The 24863-nt window shown below is 46.4% G+C and overlaps 1 protein-coding gene across 1 annotated transcript in view; it reads left to right on the forward strand.

Annotated features, from left to right (window-relative positions):
• The window catches only part of TMEM108 (transmembrane protein 108), a 118843-nt gene that overhangs the window by 83678 nt on the left and 10302 nt on the right, over nucleotides 1-24863 (forward strand). Inside the window, exon 2 of the mRNA XM_015412351.1 lies at nucleotides 11382-12503. Within this exon, the coding sequence (XP_015267837.1) occupies nucleotides 11382-12503 (1122 nt within the window). The remainder of the gene's footprint in view (nucleotides 1-11381; nucleotides 12504-24863) is intronic.

Here is a 24863-nt window from a genome sequence, read left to right on the forward strand (position 1 = left end):
TGAGAACCGAGGGAGGCTCTCACTTCACCAGGATAATTGGTCAGAACTTTCTTGTGACATTTCGCAGCTTCTCTCCCCTGCCACAGTTGACACCCATTGTTTTTGTTCGCTTTTTCGCCTTCCCCCCTCCCACAGTTTGAAGTGGAAGGGAAAGTGGAAGGAGAGAAACATTTGCTGCTCTAAATTTAACAAAACGGGAGGGAAAGCACAATCCCTAACTGCCACTGCAAGCAATGGACTGCTGGAGAGAGCCTCAGCAGCAGGGAGGCCGGGGCGGGAGATTCGGCCGGCGGGCGGGCGGGCTTGAGCCTGGGTGTTGTGTGTGTGTGTGGCGACAGCCTGGCTAGCAGCCTCCCTCCCTCCCGCGCAGCGGCAGCGGCACCGAGGGCTGGCGTGTGCCTCCCAGTCGGCGTCCCCAGGGACCGGCGGCGGCACTTTGTTCGGGATGCTGCCGCCGCCGCGGCCACCTTCCGCCGTCTCCATTGTGAATGGGAAGTGAGCATCCGGCTGGCTCCCCTCCCTCCAGGCGTCGCCAGCTGAAGAAGGAGGCGATGGCAATGTGGCGCTGACGCCCACGCGGCGGAGGGACTTCGGCCGAGTGGGGGCAGTCTGCTCACACGTGTTCCCCACAGCGGCCGCAGGGCCGCTCTCGGCGGGGGCGGGGCTGGGGCCGGGCGTCTTCCTTCGCGGCGGGCGGTCCCTTTTCCAAGACTCCCTCCCTCTGGCAGAGTCCGCCGCGGGCCCGCAGTCTGCTGCTGGGCCAGCTCCTCCCTGCCTGGGGAGGCGGCCCCGCGAGCACCAGCTCGGCTCTCTTCCGGGTCGGCCATAACTTGGATGCTTCGGAGGGCGAGGGGTGGGCGGGGCTTCTGGGGAAATTTCGGGGGGGCGCTAGCCCCCCAGCCCCCGCGAAGATTACGCCGGTGCTACTGTGAGCTACTGGGATTAAAGTTGTGAGCAGGTAGTTTGGCTGCTGCATAAAATTAGTTTGCTCTGGAGTCACCCTTGCTGAGTATTTTTAGTTGGTCATAATGCAAGACATTTGTATATACAAGATACCACCTTTTACATTGTGGTCATGGCTTCCCCAGTCACACCTCTCCCTCTTTCCCAGTACACACCTCATTTAAACAGTAAGGCTTTTTGGCAACAATTTAATGGAGAATGATGGAGAATGAATGCCCATGGGAAGATGCAGCGTTGTAGTAGCAAGCAGCTAGTTTAGCCTATGTGCACTCACTAGAAAATGCAGACAGGTCCTCTAGGTGTACAGCTGCCTCTCATCTCAGTTGGGAACCTACCTCTCCCCCACCATGGTTTCCAGCATGCAGAGATCTGGCAATGCACATGCACCTAAGTACACACACACTTGTACACATGCATGCTAGATCAGGACAGAGCTCACTTCCACAACCGTCCTACCCTCCTGCAGGTGATCTTGTCACCTGAAAAGGGCTGATGTTGTTGCCTCAAACTGCCCATTGCAACCAAAATGCATATGCAGAAAATTCCTGTAGGCGGGGTCCTGAAGACATCGTTCCCCTCATTTCACTTCTCTGTCTTTTCCCCTTAGCCCCACCACATTCCAGATGACTTAATTTTCTAAGAAGATGGGTGGAAAAGACAGCTCTGGTGTCGTTAGTCTAATGAGAACCGAGGGAGGCTCTCACTTCACCAGGATAATTGGTCAGAACTTTCTTGTGACATTTCGCAGCTTCTCTCCCCTGCCACAGTTGACACCCATTGTTTTTGTTCGCTTTTTCGCCTTCCCCCCTCCCACAGTTTGAAGTGGAAGGGAAAGTGGAAGGAGATAAACATTTGCTGCTCTAAATTTAACAAAACGGGAGGGAAAGCACAATCCCTAACTGCCACTGCAAGCAATGGACTGCTTACAAAGAAGTAGATTTGGGTCCCAAACCAGGACAGTTACGGGTACTTAAGCCACTTGAAATCAGTGCTGGTATTGTGGCCAAATCAAGCCTGAATTCTCCCTATAAGCCAAAACGTCTAAACTGAAGCAATGGCACATTATGAGAAGACAAGAGTCCCTGGAACAGACAATCATTTTAGGAAAAGTTGAAGGCAGCAGGACAAGAGGAAGACCCAACATGAGATGGATCGACTCAATGGAGGAAGCCACGAGGGCCCTCCGTTTGCGAGCCTTCCCTTCTCCCACAGTTTGAAGTGGAAGGAGGAAAAAAATTGCTGCTCTAAATTTAACAAAACGGGAGGGAAAGCATAAAAGAGGAGGGAAAGCTGTTCTGCCAGGCATTTGGTTGAGGCGGCAGGCGCCCAATCCATTCTGGGGCCCCTGTCCCGTCCACGCTTATGACCTTTTCCAGTGCCCTACTGTCCTGGATGCTACCTGGGCACTGGAATTCCTTGGGGTAATGACTTTATGAGGCATGAGTTTTCAGTTGTACCTGCTATTGCTATTTATTGCTTTACTGTTTGTTGATTTTATGTTGTGAGCCGCCCTAGAGCCCATTTCCTGGGGTAGGGCGGGGGTATACATTTAATAAATAAATAAGACCTGAGCGAGGCTGTTAACAACAGGGCATTTGGGAGGTTCTTAATTCATAGGGTCACCAAAAGTTGGAAGTGACTTGACGACACTTCACACACACACACCTGTTGGGGATGTTATTGTACAGAGCTCTGATTATCCTGATTTCCTTGGGCTCTGATAGCCAGAGTGGTGTCGTGGTTAGAGGGTCAGACTCAGAGCTGGAAGGGCCCAGTTTTGAATCCCCACTGTCGCCATGGAAGCTTGCTGGATGACTTTGGGGCAGTGACACACTCTCAGCCCTGACCTACATCGCAGGGTTGTTTGGAGGGTAACATGGAGGAGAGGAAAACAATGTAAGCCCCTTTGGGTCTCCGCTGGATAAGAAGTCAGGGCATACCCAAAGTAAATAAATAATGTGACACTTGCACTGCAGTCCCAGCTCTGTACACATGGCATCGTGGGTACAGGGCCACGCACACGGGATGGGAGCAGGGCCCTGGTGTGCTGGCCCCACCATAACATGACTATTCACATGCATCTGAATTCACATGTCTTCTTGGTGCTTGGGGGGGGGTCAACAGTGGGAGGGCTTCGAATGTCCTGGCCCCACTGGTGGACCTCCTGATGGCACCTGGTATTTCTGGCCACTGTGTGACACAGAGTGTTGGACTGGATGGGCCTTTGGCCTGATCCAACATTGGCGTCTCTTATGTTCTTATGTTTCATTCCTGTGACTGGGAAGCAGTGGTCCCAGCCATGAGGATGGAACGCAGAGGCGTGGTGCCCATACTGAGACACAAATGTCTGTAGCCGAGGGTGGGGCGCATTAGATATTCCCTCCAGCCCACTCTGTATCCCATGGAAACTATCAAAAGCATTAAAAACATGAGATGCTTGTAGCGAATAACGGCCTCGCTCCCATTTCCCCCTTCTCTATGCCCATCACCTGAACGCACCCAAGGGCTCTCTCTGCCCCAGGACTTTGGTCGGCTTGCTTTTGCGGGGAAAGAAAAGAAAGAAACCACTTAAGACGAATGAGGTTGCTATAAGCTCACCATAGGAATAAAGGGGGGGGGGTCATCTGTGAGAATCAATGTTCCCTCTAAGCTGTGGAGTCTTGTGAGCAAAAATTCTACTTTGTGAGCTACTGGTATTAAAGTTGTGAGCAGGTGATTTGGCTACTGCATACATTAGTTTGCTCTGGAGCCATCCCTCCTGAGCTTAAGACAAAAATATGTGAGCCAGAGGCTAAAAAACTGTGAGCTAGCTCACACTAACTCAGCTTAGAGGGAACACTGGTGAGAATTACTGTCTCTATGGCAATGGTTTGATTCCGTGCAATCCTCAAAACATTGTGTTGCTTCGGTGGGGTGGGTTGGGGGGAGATGTGCTGTAGACCTTTTGAAACCATTTGGGAAAAACGGGACTGGAGAGAGAGTGCACAGGGTGTGGGGGGGTGAAGCACCCTCGATATTTTGCCTTTAAAATTTTTCCAATATTCAAGTAACTGAAGAGCAGGGGGCAGAAACAAGCTTCCGGTTTGTAAGACATAGCTGCGCGTAGCCAAAATACTCGTCGAATTATGAACATAGTGCCCGAAAGAAAGAAATCAGGCAAAGGAGCCCAAGGATGGTAGGAGCAAAGTGGAGCGCCCAGGGATGATCCTCTCTGTAGCTTCTGAATTAGACCCACTGCATTAGACCCGGGAGGGGGGGGGGGAGTCTCCAGCCAGAATACAAAGCAGCTCCGAGGGGGAGCCGCTAAGAGGCTCGATCACTCACACGCCGCCTCTCGCCTTGGCGACAAAACTGTCGCACAAAAGAGCAGGCTCCGTCTTGCGCCGGGCACGCCTGCGTACTCGGCGCCCGTGGAGACTCTTTGCGCGAGCGGTGTAAACTCTCTTCTGTCTCTCTCTTCGCCGGGGAGACGCTCCACGATTCGGTTCGCTCGCCCTCTTTTCCTTGCCTTCCACCATGAGGCCTCTGGGTCTCCGTGATGTGAGCAGGTGAGAATGTCCGCTGACAAGTCCAAATGATATTTTCAGGTGAGTAATGATCGCCTGCGACCCGGTCCCGGCCGCCTCACTTTTCTAACCCCTTTTCGGTTATTATAGGGGTATTTCTTCCCCACTGTCATTTTCAGAAGGGTCAGCTATCTGGACGGGCTTCCGTCACCTTGGAATTTGGCTTCCTTTCAGCACACCCTAGGGAGAATGAATGGGGAACCCGCTTCTGTGCTCGCTCTTCGGACTGATGCTCTCTTTGCAACCTCTATTCTGCCTTAGGGCAAGAGAATCTGAGCGGAATTTCTGAATGGGTGGGCTGGTTTGCGTGGAGCCCTTGGGTGGGAATGAATCTTCTTAGCAACAGCGGCCGGTGGCCTCCTACAAAGCTTTTGGTTGTCAGAGCCTTTAGGCTGCTTTGTCGCGCTCTTAATGTTGGCATACGGATGTAATAACCCTCTGGTCCTTTATTTGCGTGGATTTTGGACATAGTTTTGTACGACTTCTGGTAAAGGCAGATTTTGTGCTTGCTAGTGAGTGAGGGACTTTCTTTTACCGCCCCCTCCCCCCCAATACACCCCAGAATGCTTCTTTCTGGGAGGTCAGCTGGGCTTTATCGGATGTGCCTCCTGATCCTATGATTGTTTACTGAAGGGAATTGAGTTCAGTAGGGTTTTATCCCAAATAAGTGTGCATGGGGTTTCAGATTCTGAATCATGAAGCTTGGGTTCCTAACCTGATACCCATGAAACAGTAGCTAGATACGCTCACCCTCAGTCCCACACACATTTAAAAATGTTATGTGCATTGCAATAAAATATATGTTACTGTATGAATAACCTCTGGTTTAAGAGATTGTAAAGAGGAATAGCTTGCAAAGCAACCTGTTTTTGAATGCAATCAAAAGCAGAGTTGCACTGTTCTACACTCATTGATTTCAGTGGATTTAGGATGGAGTAATTCTGTTTAGGATTGCATAGTGTTGGTGTGTTCGCTGGCAAGGAATTGATTCTCCATGAAAATGTTGATGTCTGTTATTTGCCCAGAATTCCATCTTTGTGCTTTACACGGGGCACTCTTGTGGTATGGAAAGGGGGAGGGAAAATTCACAACATTGAGACTTTTGACATTTCAAAGACTGGTATTCCTCACTGTTCTTACTTTTGAGGAGGCAGAATGGAATTTCTTCACATCACTATTGTTTGTTTCTTTGAGAGAGACCCCACCCCCAAATTGGCATATAATGAATTACCACATCGCTTTTCCTCTGGTGAGGTAATAGGGTTTTTTTTCCTCCATGTGGTCTCATTCAAACAAAGGATTCCATGTGAATATAAAGGGGTGATTGCTGTGTGGACCTGAGCACCTTAAAAAAATAAGCACGTAAATGGTCCTAGTATGACCGGTCAATGGCATTTCCCCAAGGACTAAAGTCTGTCACATTCTGATCGCTAAACCCTTTCAAATGAAAGGGTGTGTGTGTGGTATCAGATAAGAACTGGAGACTTTCATTTTATGTAGGAGGTCCCTGTCAGTTTTGAACAGATCTTTTTCCCCCACAGAAATGTTACAGGCTCAAGCACACTCAGTTTCTCCTCTCCCTGTGTGCCATTAACATTTGCTTTTTGTCATCTAATGGGGCTCCTGACACTAGTTAGTTCCCCCCCCCCTCAGCGCAACTAGTCCAAGACAATGGTGGGTCTGAGCACAGAAGTCGGCTTCTGACTTCCCACAGCAGTAATGTTTTTCAAGCCCCACGGAGCAAGGAGACTGTGTTTGTTCTGCCAGTGTCTGAGATTGGGGGGGGGGGGGGAGATGGGACTCTGGGCTTTGGAGTGCCAGACTAAGCTCTTTGTGCTTAATTATTCACCATGACAAAATGGTAATATAAGCTGCAAAACTTTCCACGGGGTCTTGTTTGACTAGGGCCTCAGTCCAAACCTCCCAGAATTGGGGGAAAGGCACCTTTTCGTTCCATGAAATTTAGATCAGGCGCTTTGAGATTCTGCCTAAAGTTCTCTGTAGGGCAAGCCAGCGTTATGCATTGAGCAGAAGGGTTCATAGCCTATCATGTAACCCATCCTAAAAACACACACACACCCCTTTACTGCATAGGAGTTCCAATCCTGCCAGGGTTGTTTTGTAAGTTTCTTTATGTCCCAACAAACCTATGGTCGGTGTTTTTGTATCAGTACAGCTGTCACTTGGGCCATTGAGTGTTAATGTGCACAGATGTGTTCTGGCATGTAAAACATTGTACTGGCACATCAAATATCATGTCCTACTCTAGGAAGGGTGTTTCATTAATTATACATACAGCCAGCGTCACCTCTGAATTGGAACTGGGGGGCCTATCTAGACATGAGGACAGAAGCCACATTTGTGGCTTATGTCTCTGCCCCCATTCATACACGGGGCACTGAGGGAACGGAACCCTCTTCCCACACTTTCCTCCTGCCCAGCACTCTTCTGCCCTCAGCTCAGCTCCCAATACACATATGAGGGCTGTGAAGGAAGCGCCTGAGGTAAAGGGCCACAGGGGACTAAGGTGTGAGAAATCCAGGTGGCAGTGTGCGATTCCCAACCTTCCTTCTTGTCTTGGCACCATGTCCAAAATGAGGGGGAAATGTCATTGGCTGACAAGGTCATCAGTCACATCCAAGAAATGATAACCATGGAAGTTTTCTCCTCCCCAGTCCCCGCTGTAGTTGCACTCCCTAGAAGTAATTGTCGGGATTCCTGCCTCTTGCTGTTACCTCAGCAGCCTGCCTTCTAGGCTAGGAGCTCCTACATCTCCAAGGCAGTTCAAGAGTTTTTGGAAGTTTGAATTTAGGAGGGATAAGATCATAAGAAGTAAATGCACTGGACGAACAGGGTAATTGGTTATTCCAGATTCGAAGTTCCCCTGTGTTGTTTTCTGTACTGGGCCAAAATCGCCTTGTCCCTGAATAGCATTAAGTCTAAAGCTTCTGTGAGATAAGGTTGGACAGCTGCCATGGTTAGCCCTTCTGACTGCGGAGGAGCTGCTGTATTGTATTAAACCAACGATCTGAAGAGAGATGTGTCCTAAAAGGACCTTGCAATGGAAAGCCAGATAGCTGGGCAGAAAGCGGCTACAAGCATTCAGCGTTCGCAGTTGCACACGGACACCACATTGTGGGGTGGCCCACTGAGGCCAAGCAGTCAGATTTTGCATAAGAGTTTGCGAGGACTTCTTTCTCTCTCTCTCTGAAGTCTCAGTGAGGACTGTAATTAGAAATGTAATTTTTGGTATGCGTGGATTCGGAGCTAGGAAAACTTCCATTTGGAGGAGGTTTGGCAGATGTGTTTTGCTTTCATGCTTCGATTGTGACCGATTGCCACACTGGGAAGGAATTTTCCCTCTAGCTTTGCCATATGGTCCGTCCCCCTTTTGCTTTCCACTGTCATGCATGACACATCTCATTTACCGGAGCCATCTGGATATGCTTTAAGTAAAGGTATGCCTTGCCCTATATTTACCTCCAGCTTCTCTTCTCCGTCTGTTGGATGCTGGAATGTGGAGCAGAGGATTCTGAATTCCCAGGGACTCCTCTTTTCCACGTAGTGGTCCAGGCACCAGCCCATACACTTTTCTGCCCTCCCTGTTAAGTGATCAGGTTCCATAATAACACTGGCGCCACCTAGCAGTAAGTGTTTCACAGTTACTGAGCCCGTGTACGTAGGTATAGCTAAGCTGTTAATTACAAAATCCAAAAGAGAGATGTGACATTCAGGTGCAGGATGTCTGTTTCTTACAAAGTGCAGATCTTGTTTTTTCCCCTTTAGCAATGCTTTAACAGACTTGGATTAAACCTTGGTGGGCTCACCAGACGCCAGATGAAGTTGTTTTAGGGCTGATTCCAGTCTCCAGGGCATCAGTTGGCCGTCCTTGGTTTGCATAATACAACCTGATATTTTGGGTTATACAAGGCTCGTTTTGCCCCAGTTCCATTATGACCACCAAAATCCAGGTTTTTAAGAAATGGAGTTCTGAAAGGGTATTTACATTCTAGTTAGATTACCAGTAGGATCAGGACAAGCTTCTCTACAGCTATGAGGACTATAAATCTATTGAATTTTTAAAATAAATTTAGAATCCCTATATGCCATTTTCTGCGCTGGATATCAGAGTCTTTGTTTACACGTTAACATATGGACACATGGGATGTACTCACAGCTGATGTGCAAGTAATCCTGCCTCAGTGCAGGACAGAAGGCTGTCTGTGTTGCTTTCACCCCTTTCCCAAGCCAGCATTTCTGTGCCTTTTTAAAATTCCCAGTTCTTAACATTTGTGTACTTTCCAGGCAATTATTCAGATTATAACAGGATGACAGAAGGGAAAGTTTGCCTCCTACTAGAATTGGCTGTCTTATTCTTGTGCTCCATCTTGGGCCATGATTTGTAAATATTCTAGTGACCAGTGTTGGTGTTTTGAGTTGAATCTGTGACCAATTAACAATGTTAAATGTTGACCAAGAAGTGATTAGAGGTAGGCATGAATTTTGAGGCCCAACATTGTGAAGGTGAAATAACCTAGCAGTGCTCAATGGCTGTCTCTTCCTGCACTCTACACCAACAAGGTGGTAATTTGTGGAGTATGAAGAACAAGATGACCGTTTCATGCAATGACGATCACTCTGTTTATGGGCTGAGGTCAGAGACTGCAAAACGGCCTATAAAAATACCAAATACCTTTTTTTAAAACGAAAGAATAATGTCAGAGTGATTCATGATCTCATTCTGGTCTGATGATCCAGCAAAGAATGTGACCAGCATCTCACTTCCAGCTGGGCCCTCCAGATGTTTCTGAGAAGCTCACCAACTGGGCATGACAACAATCAGCCCCATTGCTTTCATGAGTCATTCTCCACAAATGTGTCGAATCCTTTTTTAGACCCAGCTTAGCCAGTGACCAGCCTGACCTGGATGTCAGATCTCAGAAGCTAAACTGGGATTGGCCCTGGTTAGTACTTGGATGGGGAGACCACCGAGGAAGTTGAGGGTTGATATGCAGAGGCAGGAAATAGCAAACCACCTCTGTTTGTCTCTTTCCTTGAAAACTCTATGAGGGTCACCATAAATTGGCTGCAACTTGACAGTACTTTCCATCACAAACCTAGTAACCACTGACCACATCTCTCCATTTTTATTTTTGCATTTTGTGTGTGTGCGCATCCATGCCTGGAAGTCATGGTGACCTCTGGCAACTCCTACTGGGGCACAGAGGATGTTCAGAGAAGTGGCTTGATAGCCTGAATTACCTCCCGGCCTTGGTATTCCTTGGAGGACTCCCATCCAAATACTTGCCAGGGTCAGCCCTGCTTAGCTTCTGAGATCTGATGAGATTGGGCCTGCCTAGGCTATCCAGATTCAGGGACTACTGACCACATCTTGTAGTACACGATTTCTTTTCACAGTGCTTAATTATCTGTTAATAAGTTACTAAGAAAGTGATGCCCTTTGGCTAGTAATAAACTAAACTGAAGCTTAATTATCTCCTTTTGTTTGTTAATATTGTAAGAGAGGGAAGTGTGGAGGACAGGGGAGAGATTTTTCTCTCACCTGTCATCACGCTGTAGAAAAAAGCAAGAGTCCAGTAGCACCCTAAAGACTAGGAAAATTTGTGGCAGGGTATGAGCTTTTGTGAGTCACTGCTCACTTCTGCAGATACCCATTCTGTATGTGGTGCCTTCCATGGAAATCAATCAATATGGGTAGCTGTGTTAGTCTGTCTGTAGCAACAGAAAAGAGCAAGAGTCCAGTTCCAAACAGTCCACTTCTGAAGAAGTGAGCAGTGACTCATGAAAGCTCCTACCCTGCCACAAATTTTGTTAGTCTTGAAGGTGCTACTGGACTCCTGCTCTTTTCTATTGCTACAGAGACTGATATGGCTACCCGTCTTCATCCGTCATCGCAATGTTTCTGATTTTCTCTTTTGTCTAGCGTTCTATTCAGTGAATTCTGATGTATTATTTGTCCTTAAAAAGGGCAGTCTGCTATCAATGTGCGTCACAGAGCTAGAGAAGGGTGCCGCTATTCCCTGCTGTACTTTCTCCCCAATTATAAACTCTTCCAGGCTGCTTTAGACCTTGGAGGGGGGGAGGTAGGTACTCATATTGTGACCAGTGTTCCCTCTAAGCTGAGTTAGTGTGAGCCAGCTCACAGTTCTTTAGCCTCCGGCTCACACATTTTTCTCTTAGCTCAGGAAGGATGGCCCCAGAGCAAACTAATTAATGCAGGAGCCAAATCGCTCGCTCACAACTTTAATGCCAGTAGCTCACAAAGTAGAATTTTTGCTCACAAGACTCCACAGCTTAGAGGGAACATTGATTGTGACTGGTCTTCCTTCCCCCCTCCCCCTCCCTTGGGCATGAAGAGTCCAAGGGAGCCATCTTCTATCAGGGAAATGAGATGGGGGAAGGAAGCCAACCCTTCATTCTGTACCACTGCAGCCTGATCCATGTGTTCTGTCATCGCAGGTGTTCAGGACCATGCAATACACCTGGAGTTCTGGTCTCAGAATTCCTGTTTCATAAAAGCAGTTTTCCTAAATTAAGAACAGGTGATCTTTAGCCTTTCTGCAAACCACTGAACATGCCTAGTTGCCCCCTTTCCCACTATACAGTGTCTCTGATAGGAGTGACCACAGCTGTGCACAGTACGCTCAGCGTCTGTGCATGAAAGATTCATTTAATGGTCTCTTAACAATGGTCTCCAGATAAAATGTTGGAATTACTATTGCACAAGCATACATAAAAGGTCAGGCTTTGCATCTTGAATTTTTAAAAAACTACAAACACAAGCAAGAAACTCATTTTTCATGCCCATCTCTCCTCTCTCTCTTCCTCCAGGTGTTCTACTGATCTTGGCACTGACAGAAGAGCTATTATTTGCTGTTCAGGGACTGTCTCCCAGCTTAGCATCATCTCAAGACCTCCTGACAAACAATATCAGCACCTCAGCTATGGGGATGACTCCTCAGAAGAGAGGCCATCACACGACTGAGCCCTCACCCACAGCTGCTTCTGCAAGCTTCCATTCTACTAGCTCAGTGGAGACCACCGTTTCTTCCATTGGCCAGAAGAAGTCAACCAGCAGCCCTGCTGGCAACAAGGAACCGTATCACTTATACAACCAGAGCTCTCTGTCTTCTGGAAAGACTCAGCCTAAGGGGAAAATATTTCAGATTGTCAAAGGCAGCGTCACAGAATTTACAGAGCCTTACCTAAAGACAGGACTATATTCTCCTCCCCCTAACACAAGGAGCCAGTCTCCAAATCAGCCATTTCAGACTCCTCCTACAACTCACAGAAGCAGAAGTAGCTCTGTGCTGGTAACTACAACAGACTCAAATGCTTCTTTCTACAGTGATTTCTTGGAAGGCCTTAACAAAGCAGAGAAGGGGGATTCAACAGAAACGGTTGTGCAGGAGACAGATCTCACGACACCGGCAACTGGCCCTTCAACAACTCCCGAAATGGTGACGGTGCCTTTTAAACCCCCGCGTTATGGCATATGGGATATTTTAGGCAAAAATAACTCTTGGGTAATCTCAAACCAGACTATAAGCCAGGTACCCTTTTTTACCAGCCCTGGGACTGCTGGTGGTGCAGCAGTAGCATCAGCATCCAGTCATGCTGGTCCAACGGGCGTTGATGCTAACGTTTCATTGCGTACAACGGGAAGTCCTAATGGAACATCCATGACAATGCTCCCCTCTTGGGATAATACCAGCTTCCCAAGCAGTGCACTCTCCACAGAGCCCTCCACGTGGCTGCCAACGTCCACTTCGACAGCAACGGGAAATTTCCTAAACAGACTGGTACCTGCTGGGACTTGGAAACCTGGCATGCCAGGAAACATTTCTCATGTCACAGAAGGGGACAAGCCCCAACACAGGGCAACAATTTGTCTCAGCAAAGTGGATATAGCATGGATCATTTTGGCCATCAGTGTCCCCATATCGTCGTGCTGTAAGTTAACTTTCTCTCTCTCTCGCCTTCCTGAGACATGTTAGTTTGGATATACATTATGCGGGGATCAGAATGGGGCATTGGGCTCCTGAAAACATGATGCTGAGAGCTTAATACGGGGGTTTTTTTGTCAATGCTCTTTTCTCTAGCCCTGGTAACACTTGTTTAAGGGGATTTCCTCATTGTGTTTGCAGTTATTGGTATTGTTTATGGGTGGCTGCCCATATGACCTCATGAGTTGGATCCGGTGAACTGTTTTCAGAGTTGTGGCTCTGGAATGGGACTGTCTTGCCTCCCCTCTCTCTCTGCAAGCTGTTTCACCCTCCAGATAGCCAGTCCTGAGGGTTGGGGGACCTCAGGAGCAGTGTGGGATATGGCAGAAGTGACAGTTGTACCTGGAGATAGGATTCAGCCGAAGTCACTCGCACGCATACCCCTTGTCACACGTTGAATTTGTCCTGCTTTTTGTACTGCAAGCAACTGGTTACTTTTTCCTGATGATTCTGCAGACACTATCAGGTGTAGTTAATTTTCTCTACTACTTATGGAAATTACTTCATTGAAGTTCATTACTGCCAGTGGTAGTCCACCAGGGGAGATTAAAGGATTTGGTGGTAGAGATACTTGGAGCATTGAAATTTCAACTCTCCCGCACTAACATTAGCATACTGTGCCATTCTCAGAGACGCCACTGGAATTTCTAAATCCACAGGCGATGCACCTCCTCTAGGAGAGCAGCAATCAGATATGTCAAGCTGTAACGTTATAGTGTGTGATCAGGAAAAAAATGGGGCACCAAATGGATTATGCTTGGTCTGCAGATCTGATAACGATTTCTTTTCTTTTTTCCCCTTTTTTGCGAAGGAGTGTAATGCTATCATGGGAGGTAGGCAGGATGGTCAATAAAGAAAGCTTTTAGGATTGAAATCCTGGTCTGACCATTTCGAAACAACGGTCCATAACACAAACATAGATGGCGAGTATGTCCAAAAAAGTTGCAAAAGCTGTATTGAGCGAAAGTTTACCCATATTAAGTAAAACAATTAAATACAAATTGGGCCAGCCTGCTTTCCAGTCTGCCATCCCAGAAGGAACCACCAGTCCCATCCACCTTATCAATAATAATAAATGACTTTGGACCAACCATCATGCTTCCATATGAAACTGAGCATTAATGTTCATATACAGAACTGTTCATATACAGAAGAAATATGGCAGCATTCCCAGGCCATACAGAAATGCACAGAGGCTATGGAGAAGGGGGGGATAGGTAATTATTCAGAACAGTGTGAGAGAGAAAGGGCAAATTATACCAAACATGACTGTTAGTCTGGGGGGGTATCTGAAAGAGCTCCTCTCAGAGAATATGAAAATACACTTCTTAAGCCTCTCTGTGGTGAAATATGAGGTATACAGGGAGTTAAATGAAATTAGGGGCCAGTTCTTGTCACATGCTTACAGCTCACTGGATCCTATGCTGCTATAAGAGGTTAAAGATGGGTCTCAGGTCTGGAAACTTTTTAAGACCACTGTTGTAGATGATCCCCCAAATCATAACCTGCTGCAGTTATCATCTATTCATGTGATGGTCTAGAAACCACTGTGTGGATTTAAGGTTAAATGTTTCCAAGCGTATATTTTCCAGGAGCTAACTTACAGATAACAGAATACTGTGTCTAAATCAGTTCATATTCTTACACAATTAACACAACTTGATGGAACATCTCTGTTGTACTCTGAGAATTCACATGACCATCCTCCAGACCTGAATGTAGAAGAACATGATTACTTAAGCCAGAAGCAATAACTAAATAAAAGTGTTGACTGGTCAATATCAAAAGTCTGTAGTCTCCCACAAGAAATTGTTAATCTGCCTTTGTCATTCTGTGATTGACACAGCAGCCACATCTCTCCTCCTCCTCCTCCTCCTCTTCCTCTTCTTCTTCTTCTTCTGGAATTATTAGTGATAGGAAGCTGCAAACAGGTGGTGGTCTGGGTGGAAAGTGGCTTTTCAGCTCACTTCCCAGTCAGCAGGCAGCTTTGCTAGATCATAAACCCAATACCAAAAGTTGAATGGGGGTCAAGAAGAGTGACTCTAGAGTGGGGTTCATCTGAGTAATTACATGTAGACAACGAAAAGGGTTTAAGTTCTGTGTTGAGGAGCCAGCCAACAGATGAAAAGGCCAGACATCCTAGATTGAAGCTCTGGTGGGAGATGGAAGAGTTTTTCCTCAGAGTGTTGTAGGTGGTTTGATAGAAATCGTTGTCTGGGGGAAGTGTAGACTCGTCTCATTACTGTGCTTGGCTAGGATACAAAGCACCATGAAACAAATTCTGTGGTAAAGTTTCCAGCTAACCTGAAAAAAACTCTACTTGATGGGGAGATTTTGCTTTCATGCCCATAGTCAGAAAATTAAGAGCCAAAGCAAGAATTGCCAGCAACCTGGAGAAGAAAATGCCCCTTCAGCAGTGGCTTCATGCGTGGAAACGGGCAGTTAGAGCTTTCCTTGGCACGTAACATCCCTTAGTAAATACCATCCCATTAAGCCTTTGTTAAAGGGGCAAGGCATTTCCTCCCGTCTGCCATTTTCTTTAGCTGATGTGAATAAACCACTTTTGAACATACGAAGCTTCCACACAATGAGTTCGACTTATTGATTTAAATCATTTGTATCCCAACTTCTCTCCTTCGATTCAGGTGGTTAACAACAGAACAAGTTTCAAGGACGCAGACCGAACATAACAGTCCATTAGCAAGATAAAAATAGCACACAGATTAAAGGTGCAGATCATTGGTTCAGCTAGCCCAGCAGTGTCTATTCTGACTGGCACAAACTCAGGCTGAGAAAACCCATCCTCAGTGCCTCCCACCCGAGATCTTTTGACAGGAGATGCTGGGAGGGGACCTGAAATATTCCGCAGGCAAAGTATGTGCTCTACTACTGAGCTATTGCCCCTCCATTTTTTGCTTTTTCTGCCCCCTCACCCTTCCAAACTCTGCATGTCTCCATCTCTAGACCTGCTAATACCATCGTGCCAGCAGAAATCTACTGCTCCTTGGTTCTGCCTCTGGATTTTCTTCCCCCTTGACCTGTCCAGAAAGCAGGATTTTTGATTTCAAGAGTTATAACCCTGCAAGAGGATTTTTTTTTTTGTTACCAGCAGCCTTTAGTGTGTCATAATACATGGCTTCTGGGAAAAAAATTTTTTTGGGGGGAGACAGCAGTTTGTCACATGACACATGGGTCAGGTGTTCAAAGATGCAACAAGGCAAGCATGCCACGGGGGTAGCATACAAGCCTTTTGTGTAAGTCCAAGATGCTTCCTGTGGATCCAGCTTCTCTCCATAGGTTTTGCAGAGTTTCTTTTTATTATTATTTATAAAAATCTGCCCCCCAAGGGTAGAATTTTATTTGTTTTTTCATAACAAACAAACCAAACATACACACATATAACACAAACGGGGGTATCAAATGCTTAAGTTTCCAATAATTGCCTCTTAGATATTCTCTATCTAATACAATATCACGTATCATTATTTTCTATGAGCTCACATTTTTGTATCTTAAAACCAACATCTGTAGTACCTGCTATCTCTGTGTTCTATCCTATACTTTGCTCTAGGGATTACATTTTTAGGTTATAATCATTTGCGCTATTATACCAATTATAGAAGCGCCTCCATGTGTTCTGGAATATATAGTTTGTGGATCCGCCTATCAACAAAGTCAATTTATCACTTTCCGCTGTTTCCATCAGCTTTTGTATAGGGTTTTGCAGAGTTTCTGTAGTGCTTCAAAGCCCTCAAAACCTGCAACACTTTCTTACTACAAATAGTAGGCCGAATGAGGGAATGAGTATACTGTAGGTAGCAATGAGTCCATTGTAATGTCTCCAGCTTCCTTAGATGCTCTTTGGTGTCTGCAGCCTATAAAAAACATTCTTGTACGTGAGCAGGGGGGGAAGAAGAGGGGGTATTTTGTTGTGATCCATGTTTGTCAAGTCAGCAATTGAATTGCTGTGTTTACTTTCAGTCCCCCCCAAAAGCTCAGGTGGCCTTTTCCTCACAAGCTGCACCTTTCCTTCCCACTCTTTCTTCAGAACTGAAGGCTGTACAAGACAGGTGGCTTGCCTGGTATTTTGCCAGGATAATAATATAATGATGATAATCACACCCTAATCATTCATTGGCTCCGCTTACCCTGCACTCCCCTCATCTCGGAAACTGAAAGGCAAGCATTACGGACTAGGCTTGATTTATTACAAGCATCTTCACTGACTCAACACTTTTCTTGTCATCATAATGTGAAATAAATAACTGGCTTTTCCTTGACAGACAGATCGGTTGCCGCTCCTTGTCCCTGCTTCGCCACTCAGAAATACTTTGTTTTTCCTGAAAATTCATTCTCACAGAAATGTGCAGTTTCATGTTTGGCAAAGCTGAACAGCTGGTACCATATGCACCTCAGTGGCAAAAATCACCTCACAGAAATGCAGAGTTGCAAGGAGATTGCTGCCACCTTCAGGACAAAAACCAAACATGACCACAGTTCTAGCCTTACCTTTTGCTCCAGGTTTATCAGTGACCCTAATTTTTAGAATCAAATTGGTACCAATCAAAACGTTACAACAAAGAAAGAAAATTGAGTTGGTAAACTAAAGCAGGTGAAACCCATCAGTGGGTGTTGCACAATCTGTGGGTGTTAGCTTGTGTTTTTCAAAGGAATAAATTCTCATCTTGGTAGCAGCTATGAACACAGAAGGTTAGGTTCTGCAGTGAGATGCTTCACTGTAAAATTGTCTTGTGAAAGCCTCCCCCCCCCCCCAGTGAAACTGCAAGGTAGAATGTTCCCAGAAAATACTGAGATTCCCCCCCCCCTTCAAAGCGCGGTAACTAGTAGTTTTATCAGCTGGAGACTCTCAGAATCTCAGAAATCAGGTCCGGCTGTACCATTATTTGAATTATGCTGTAGAGTCAGACATAGTCTGGGGGTGTCTGTCTGGATTCTGCTCCCGGTCGTAATGTCTTAAAGCTCACAGTGAGACTAATAGCAGCCATTCCCTAATCACAGTAACACAGTGGTCCTATTTCTACATGAAGGGAAATATAAAATACAGGTCATTCTTTCTGTTACAAAAAAGGGGGGGTGGGGACTGTGTTCTTTATGAAAAGGTAGAAATCAAGTGTGGGGAGAACTGAGAAAAGGAAGTCTGTAGGTCTGCCCGTGTGAGATTTAAAGGCAGAGGAAGGAATACAGCGTGTGCAGATTAGAGAGGGGAAGGACTCTAGCCCTGCATTCCCCGTGTAGCACTGCCCACAGCAGTCTTGTTTTCAGAGGCTCCGAAGTTTCTCCAACATCCCAGCCACATCATGAGAGAGCCAAGTTTTGGTCACTGTTGGCAGTTTGACCCAATTAGTTTGGCCATGCAAGAAATAAGAGCATTCTTCCAAAACGTGCGTGATTTTTTTTTTTTACCAGTGCATTGTGAAGTACCAAGAGAGCCTGTGGTTTATTTAGTAGTGCTCTTCAGAAGGACGTTATGTGTGATGTGGTATTTGGTTGTTAACCATAAATTTAAGAAAAAATGCCCTGTCATCATTCCAGTTGGTTTTATGGTGACTTTCATCTGTGTTGCAAAATCACTTTAAAAAGATTTCTATGATGCTTTGAGATCCTAGCCTAGCAAAGGCAGAAGGTCCCGGGTTCATTTCCTAGCATCTCTAGTTAAAGGAACTGAGGAAGCAGAACTAAGAAAGACCTTCTGTGCCTGAGACCCTGGAAAGTGGCTGCCAGTCAGAGCAGACAGTCCAGGGCTCTTTTTGTAGAAAAAGCCCAGCAGGAACTCATTGGCATAATAGGCCACACCCAACAGCAGAAACTCATTAGCATATTAGGCCACACCCCTGACAGCACAGCTCATTAGCACATTAGGACGCACCCCCATGTTGCCAGAAGTGTGGTCATCCAGCCACACCCACCTTTTGCTTCTTATTCTGTTTACCTTGTTTGTTGTCAAAACCCAGGGCCTTTTTTTTGTAGCAGGAACTCCTTTGCATGTTAGGCCACACACCCCTAATGTAGCCAATCCTAATGAGTTTCTGCTGTTGGGTGTGGCCTATTATGCTAATGAGTTCCTGCTGGGCGTGGCCAACTTGGGAGCCAGCCGGAACTCTTTGCGTTCCTGCCCAAAAATAGCCCTGGACAGTACTAACTAGCAGGACCAATGGTGTCCCCTGACATAAGGCTGCTTTATATATTTAGGGAGGGGGCACTGTGGCTCAGTGGCAGAGCAAATGCTTCACTTACTGTATTCAAAAGTAAAAGAAAATCCAAACCCATTTCTGCAATTCAAGTGTGTCAGATGGAGGGAAGGTAGCGATGCCTATGATTCATGACTGTGGATTCGTTCATCCACTTCTGCTGATGTCACAAAACGTGTATGGGAGAGAGGGAGAGCTTGGCTTGCAGTGTGGAAAACGCAGCAGAACCCAAAGGATGCATGACATGTTCCTTTGGATCCTGTCCCAGTTCATATTTCATGTCCTCGGTACTTGGAGAACTCCTCCCGCTTTTATTAACCCAATATGAGCAGACTGTAGGTGGGTTATGTCTTGAATTTCAGGCTTCTCCCTCCTCTTTTTCCTCCTTACTGAGCGTCAGTATCCAGGTTTCTTTCCTTCCAACTGACTCTTGATCAGGGCCAGCTAAGGACTGCTACTGCAGTATAGCTTCATTCAGGGGTCGTTTCATAGAAAAAGAGCTAGGGGAACTTATTAGCATAACTCATTAGCATATGCCACACCCCCTGACATCACCGGAAGTGTGTCATAAGGCCACACCCCCTGATATCACCGGAAGTGTGTCATAAGGCCACACACCATGCTCCCATCGGTCCCGGCCGCTACAGCCGGCCTTGCAGCTCCACTGCCGAGCCCCATGAGGGGCCCGGCGGTGGACCTGCAAGGCCGGCGGGAGTGCAAGGAAGCCCCGCAAAGGCCCTCCCTGGCCCCAGGCAGGCAGGGGTGGGGAGAGGCAGGGAGGAAGCAACTTACCCTCCCTCTTCTCCTGCCTCCTCCTGGCTGAATGAGGGCCGGAAGCAGGGTGGCCGGAAGCAGGGGGCGGGGCTTTGTCATGTGCCCCGCCCCCCGTACCTCACCCGGGGGAACTGCGATCCCCCACGATCCCCCCCGAAATGACCTCTGGCTTCATTGCCCTCTCTTTGCACGGACTGCCACTCACCATGGCCTGTGGCTGCTTCCTCTGTTATTTATTTATTTATGTAGCCCTCCCTCCCCACAAGTGGGCTCAGGGCGGGTTCCATCATAAAATTTACAATACAACAAATGGGCAGTTAAAAATATATCTAAAAACCTGTCTAAAAACAATATTCAGTAGAAGACCGGTGCCTCAACAGATTTCAACAAGAAGCCGTTTGTTCCCAGGTGGCCATTGGGATCTGAGGTCACTGGAGGGGAGGCCAGTAGCCGGTGGGCGCCCGCTGCCTCAGCTGAAAGCCTGGCAGAAGAGCTCTGTCTTGCAGGCCCTGTGGAACTGTAATAGGTCCCACAGGGCCCTGGTTTCTAATGGGAGCTTATTGCACCAGGTAGGGGCCGGGGCCAAAAAAGCCCTGGCCCTCGTTGAGGCAAGTCGGACGTCCCTGGAGCTGGGAACTGCCAGGAGGTGATGGTTAGTAGATTGTAAGTTCCTGCGGGGCTCATATGGGGAGAGGCGGTCCCGAAGGTATGCTGGCCCCTGGCCATATAGGGCTTTAAAGGTAAGTACCAGCACTTTGAACCAGATCCAGTACACAGTAGGTAGCCAGTGCAGTTCCCACAGCACCAGGTGGATTCCTGTCTGCACAGACGACGCAGTCAACACCCATGCTGCCGCGTTCTGCACCAGCTGCAGTTTCCAGAGCAGGGTCAAGGGCAGCCCCCACAATAATCCAGCCTGGAAGTGACCATCGCATGGGTCACTATAGCTAGGTCACGGGGGCTGAGATATGGGATCGACTGCCTGATCCGCCTCAGGTGGAAAAAGGCATATCTAGCCGTGGCGGTGACCTGGGCCACTTGGACGTGCTGGGCTCCTCCACTCCTTGTCCCTAATGCCAGCCATGTTTGACCCCCTCAGTGTGCCTGTTAAGAGTGTTTGTGGGTTCAGCATTCAGGGCAGCAGAGTTTCTTTTCTGTCCTCGAGGATAATGAGAACCGTCTTAGGTATGCTTGAAAACTGCAATGGCGTTCAGGCTGGCTCACATTGCAGCATGTCACAGCAGGACCTGGAAGGCACTCTCCCTTATCTTCTCCTCCACACCTAATCAGTGCTTCCCTATGGAAACAGCTGACATAGAACTCTTCCATACCAGTCAGCATGATCCACAGCAGTGGAGGAGGTAAGGGTAAACAACTGCTGCTGCTTTCGCGGTGTTGCCATACAGAGCATTTTAGCTTAACCACTGGCACTGGAGTAGGAAGACCTTCAGTTGGCACTCTCTTTCCCACACTCAAAAATTTGCATGCCACCTCTTTGGAGACTGCTCAAGGTGGTTTGCAACATATAAGGAGATAAAACAATTACAGTTAAGAAACCCATAAAAATTCAAAGTGTAGAAGCCCATAAAACCCCACAGCAAATGTTGATGAAAAATAATTTGTGTTATTTATAATAACTTTCTTATAAGTTATTTTTAAAAAAACCACAGCATAACTAGGCCGTTCTGGTGAGAATTAGTTCCTGCTTAAATAGGTGTCATCCCAGTGACTTCCATGCAGCTACACTGGTGTAAGTCATAGCACAATTGTGCACTTAGACTTCATAACAGAACTCTCCAGCTTGCATTCTCAACTCAGCACAATGAAACCTAACAATAACAAAACTTTTAAATATTCTATACTGTAATTCAGCATTGAGAATTGCCTGTTTATAGTCATAAACCACCTAAATTAATTAATTTTAACATTTGGTGCCATTCCACTGGAGAAAAAAATAGCAATTACTGTGGTTTGTACAGTGAATCTCCCTTTCCAATCCACAAGGGACAAATGTGTTTTTTTGCTAGCAACATACCTATAATTCTAAAAACAGCAAGCCTAATACTTTCCTAAGGCTTGCACAGAGATTCAACTAGAGAACTTCTGTTCACTTTAACAGAAGCCCTGTAATTAAGTATCCAGGCCACTTAGAAAGTTCTGGCTAGGTTAAAAGTATTTTCAGATGTCAGAAGTCAGCCCAGCACAGAGATTCTTTGGGTATGAAAACAGAAAGAAGACAAATCTCTCCCTTATAATAAAAGAATAGTGGGTGCCAAAGTTCTAAAATTGGTCCCTTTAGTGTTAGGCTGAAAAAACTGCCACTCGGAAGACACTGGCTGGGTTCACCATGTTAACCCTCAGAGGAACTGACTTTGTACAACTGACCTTGTAAAGTGAGCCACTTTCCTTTAGTTCTTCACTCTAGAAAGAAACGGGAAATTCTTTCTCAATATCATTGAAATGAATGAATTATAGCTGATGTGGTGGAAATGGAGAGAGAGAAATTTTTCATCTTTTCTTGTAATTCTAGAACTGAGAACCAAACTACCCATGATGTTAGAATTCCATTGTTATTTGGGCCTTAGAGCACAGCTGCTGGGAGGAGAGAGAAGAGATGGGGGTGGGGTTGGTTAACTTTCCCCCATGGCATTTCCAAGTGGAGTTCCTCTGGGCCGCTTTATGCTGTCGAAGGGGGAAAGGACAGGTATCCCTGCTGTGCCTCTCGTTTTTCTAGTGTGTGGAGAGGCTTTTCAATCAGGAAAAACAGTAAGAGGGAGAAGTAAAACCTTCCCCAATGGCCCCAATCTAGGTGCCACTTCCCGACAGCTGCTTTTAGGGGTTATATTATACATCTGGAGTTCCGGTCATGGAATGTCTCATGTAATTTGGTCCAAAAGGTCATCTGGTGAAATTGGCAGTAATACAATTACAAATAAATGTAAGTTAACTTATAGAATTTGCTGCCACAGCATCCAGATACTGTCCACTGAGTTAAACAGTCTTTAAAGGAAATTCATGGTGGATAAACCTATCTGTTGGTATCAGCCATGATAGTTAATTGGGATCTCCAGGTTCAGGAGTGTCCTTCAGAATGCTAGTTCCTGGGGCAGAAGCCAAAAATGGCCTTCATGATCTCCTAATAGATTGGTCAGTCCTGGATGGACCCTTGATCTGATTCAGCTGCGTTGGACTTACCATGCTGCTTTTGCTTCCAATGTCAATCCTATATCCATCACTTGATCATTGTACAAAAAGAATAGAAGTGGAATGAGCTTTAGTGACTTGTTTGACTTTCGGTGTAGTGGTTAAGAGCGGCGGACTCTAATCTGGAGAATTGGGTTTGATTCCTCACTCCTCGACATGAACCCAGCTGGGTGATCTTGGGTCAGTCACAGTTCTCTCAGAGCTGTCCTCTCAAGGGCAGTTCTCGAAAAAGCTCTCTGAGCCCCACCTACCTCACAGGATGTCTGTTGTGGGGAGAGGAAGGGAAGAAGATTGTAAGCCACTCTGAGACTCCTGAGTGAAGGGCGGTGTATAAATCCAACTCTTCTGCTGCTGCTGCTTTGAGAGGGGATCAGTGATATGTCTTTGTACTGGATGGGACATGAAATATTGGAGTAAAGAAGGCAATATTAAAATGAAGAGGCATTCTGGTGAGAGTGGGTAAAAAGTTTCTAAAAGGGCAACAAGAGGGGAAATCTGTCGCAGAAGATAAGCACTTGCCCTTTACTATTTTTTTTTTTTTAAGTCTAAAACTGCATATGGAAGAACTGGAATTTGTTCATGATCACCTTTGACGTCACAGGCACTGTCCAATAGGTGCCTCTGACAGTTGCAGAGCTGCACATGCCTCAGTCTCTACCATCTTCAGAGGACGGAAGGGTCAAGCACCAGCTGACGTAACCTGAACACAAGTAAAAGATTTTTTAAAAGATTTTGACTCTTCTGTTCAATCTTGAGAAGAATGGCTGTGGAAATAACAAAATCTTTACTGAGGGAATCGTCTATGAGTGAGCAGAGTTCAGGAGTCACTGCCACCACACAACATCAGTGAGTAAGTGCATGTGGTGAAAATTTCCTGGGAATCTCAGCTCACAAATCCAGTAAGTCCTGAAAGAGAGAACTCTTCTCCTTTCACAGGCACTTATGCACAGAACTGTTCTAATGATCACCCTGGGACTGCTTCGCTACAGAGCTGATGGTTTTATTAGGACCTAAGTAGATTTGTGCAAAATGAATTAAATGAATGGCTCTGGATGAATGGAAGCAAGGTGGAGGGGGTGGGTCTGTGTGAAGATTACAGGTACCTGGAAATTGACAGGGGTAATAACAGTCTTTCTATTAATTCAACAGAGAGATTTGTAGTGCAGTCACACCTTTTCTGCGGTGTTTTCTACGGAGCTGCAGTGGCTCAAGTGGTTAAGACGCTGAACTGCGGGCTGTGGAAGGTCAGTAGTTCAGCAGTTCGAGACCTGAGTTGCCGCATGACGGAGTGAGCTCCCGTCTCTAGTTCCAGCTCCTGACAACCTAGCAGTTCGAAAGCAAGAAATTGCAAGTAGATAAATAGGTACCACTTTAGTGGGAAGGTAACAGTGTTCCGTGCACCTTGGTGTTTAGTCATGCCGGCCACATGACCATGGAAACGTCTTCGGACAGCGCTGGCTCTTCGGCTTTGAAACAGAGATGAGCACCGCAACCCTAGAGTCGGACTCGACTGGCTTTCGAGCAAAGGAACCTTTACCTTTACCTTTTTTTGCACACCTTTTCACGTTGAATAAGGCGGAAGCAGGTTGAATCCATCTGATTAACTGTTTTACCATAGCAGTGTTCTCCTATAATGTTGCAGTGCTCTGATTCTACACACTGACATGGTCATAATTTATATTCCAAGATGGGAATTGTCAGTTTTAATCTGTGATGGCTGCACTTGGGGTATTCATCAAAATATTTCAAGCATCTCTGATCTAGTAGTATTTTTCTTTCGCTGTCCTGGCACTTCTCAGATTTTAGATAAAAGTATAGTTCTGAGTAGTCCTTGAGCACTGTTCTCAGACTAGATATTTTTAAAATATGGAGCCTTTATTGCATTTTTGGAGATCAAAATACATCTGTCTTGGGCACAGCCTATTGTATCAGTCCTTGCAACTGATGGTCAAGCCACAGTTTATTTATTATTTATTATTTACATTTTTATCCCGCCCTCCCCGGAGGCTCAGGGCGGCTTACACGGCATATCGCCAAATCATACAATAGAACAATAAAAACATTAAAAATATTAAAACACATCACAGTCATAAACAAATTTTGGTGCTCCTCTCCTAAAA

This window comes from Gekko japonicus, unplaced genomic scaffold, assembly GCF_001447785.1.
Source record: "Gekko japonicus isolate JY-2015 unplaced genomic scaffold, Gekko_japonicus_V1.1 scaffold747, whole genome shotgun sequence".
Classification (NCBI taxonomy): domain Eukaryota; kingdom Metazoa; phylum Chordata; class Lepidosauria; order Squamata; family Gekkonidae; genus Gekko; species Gekko japonicus.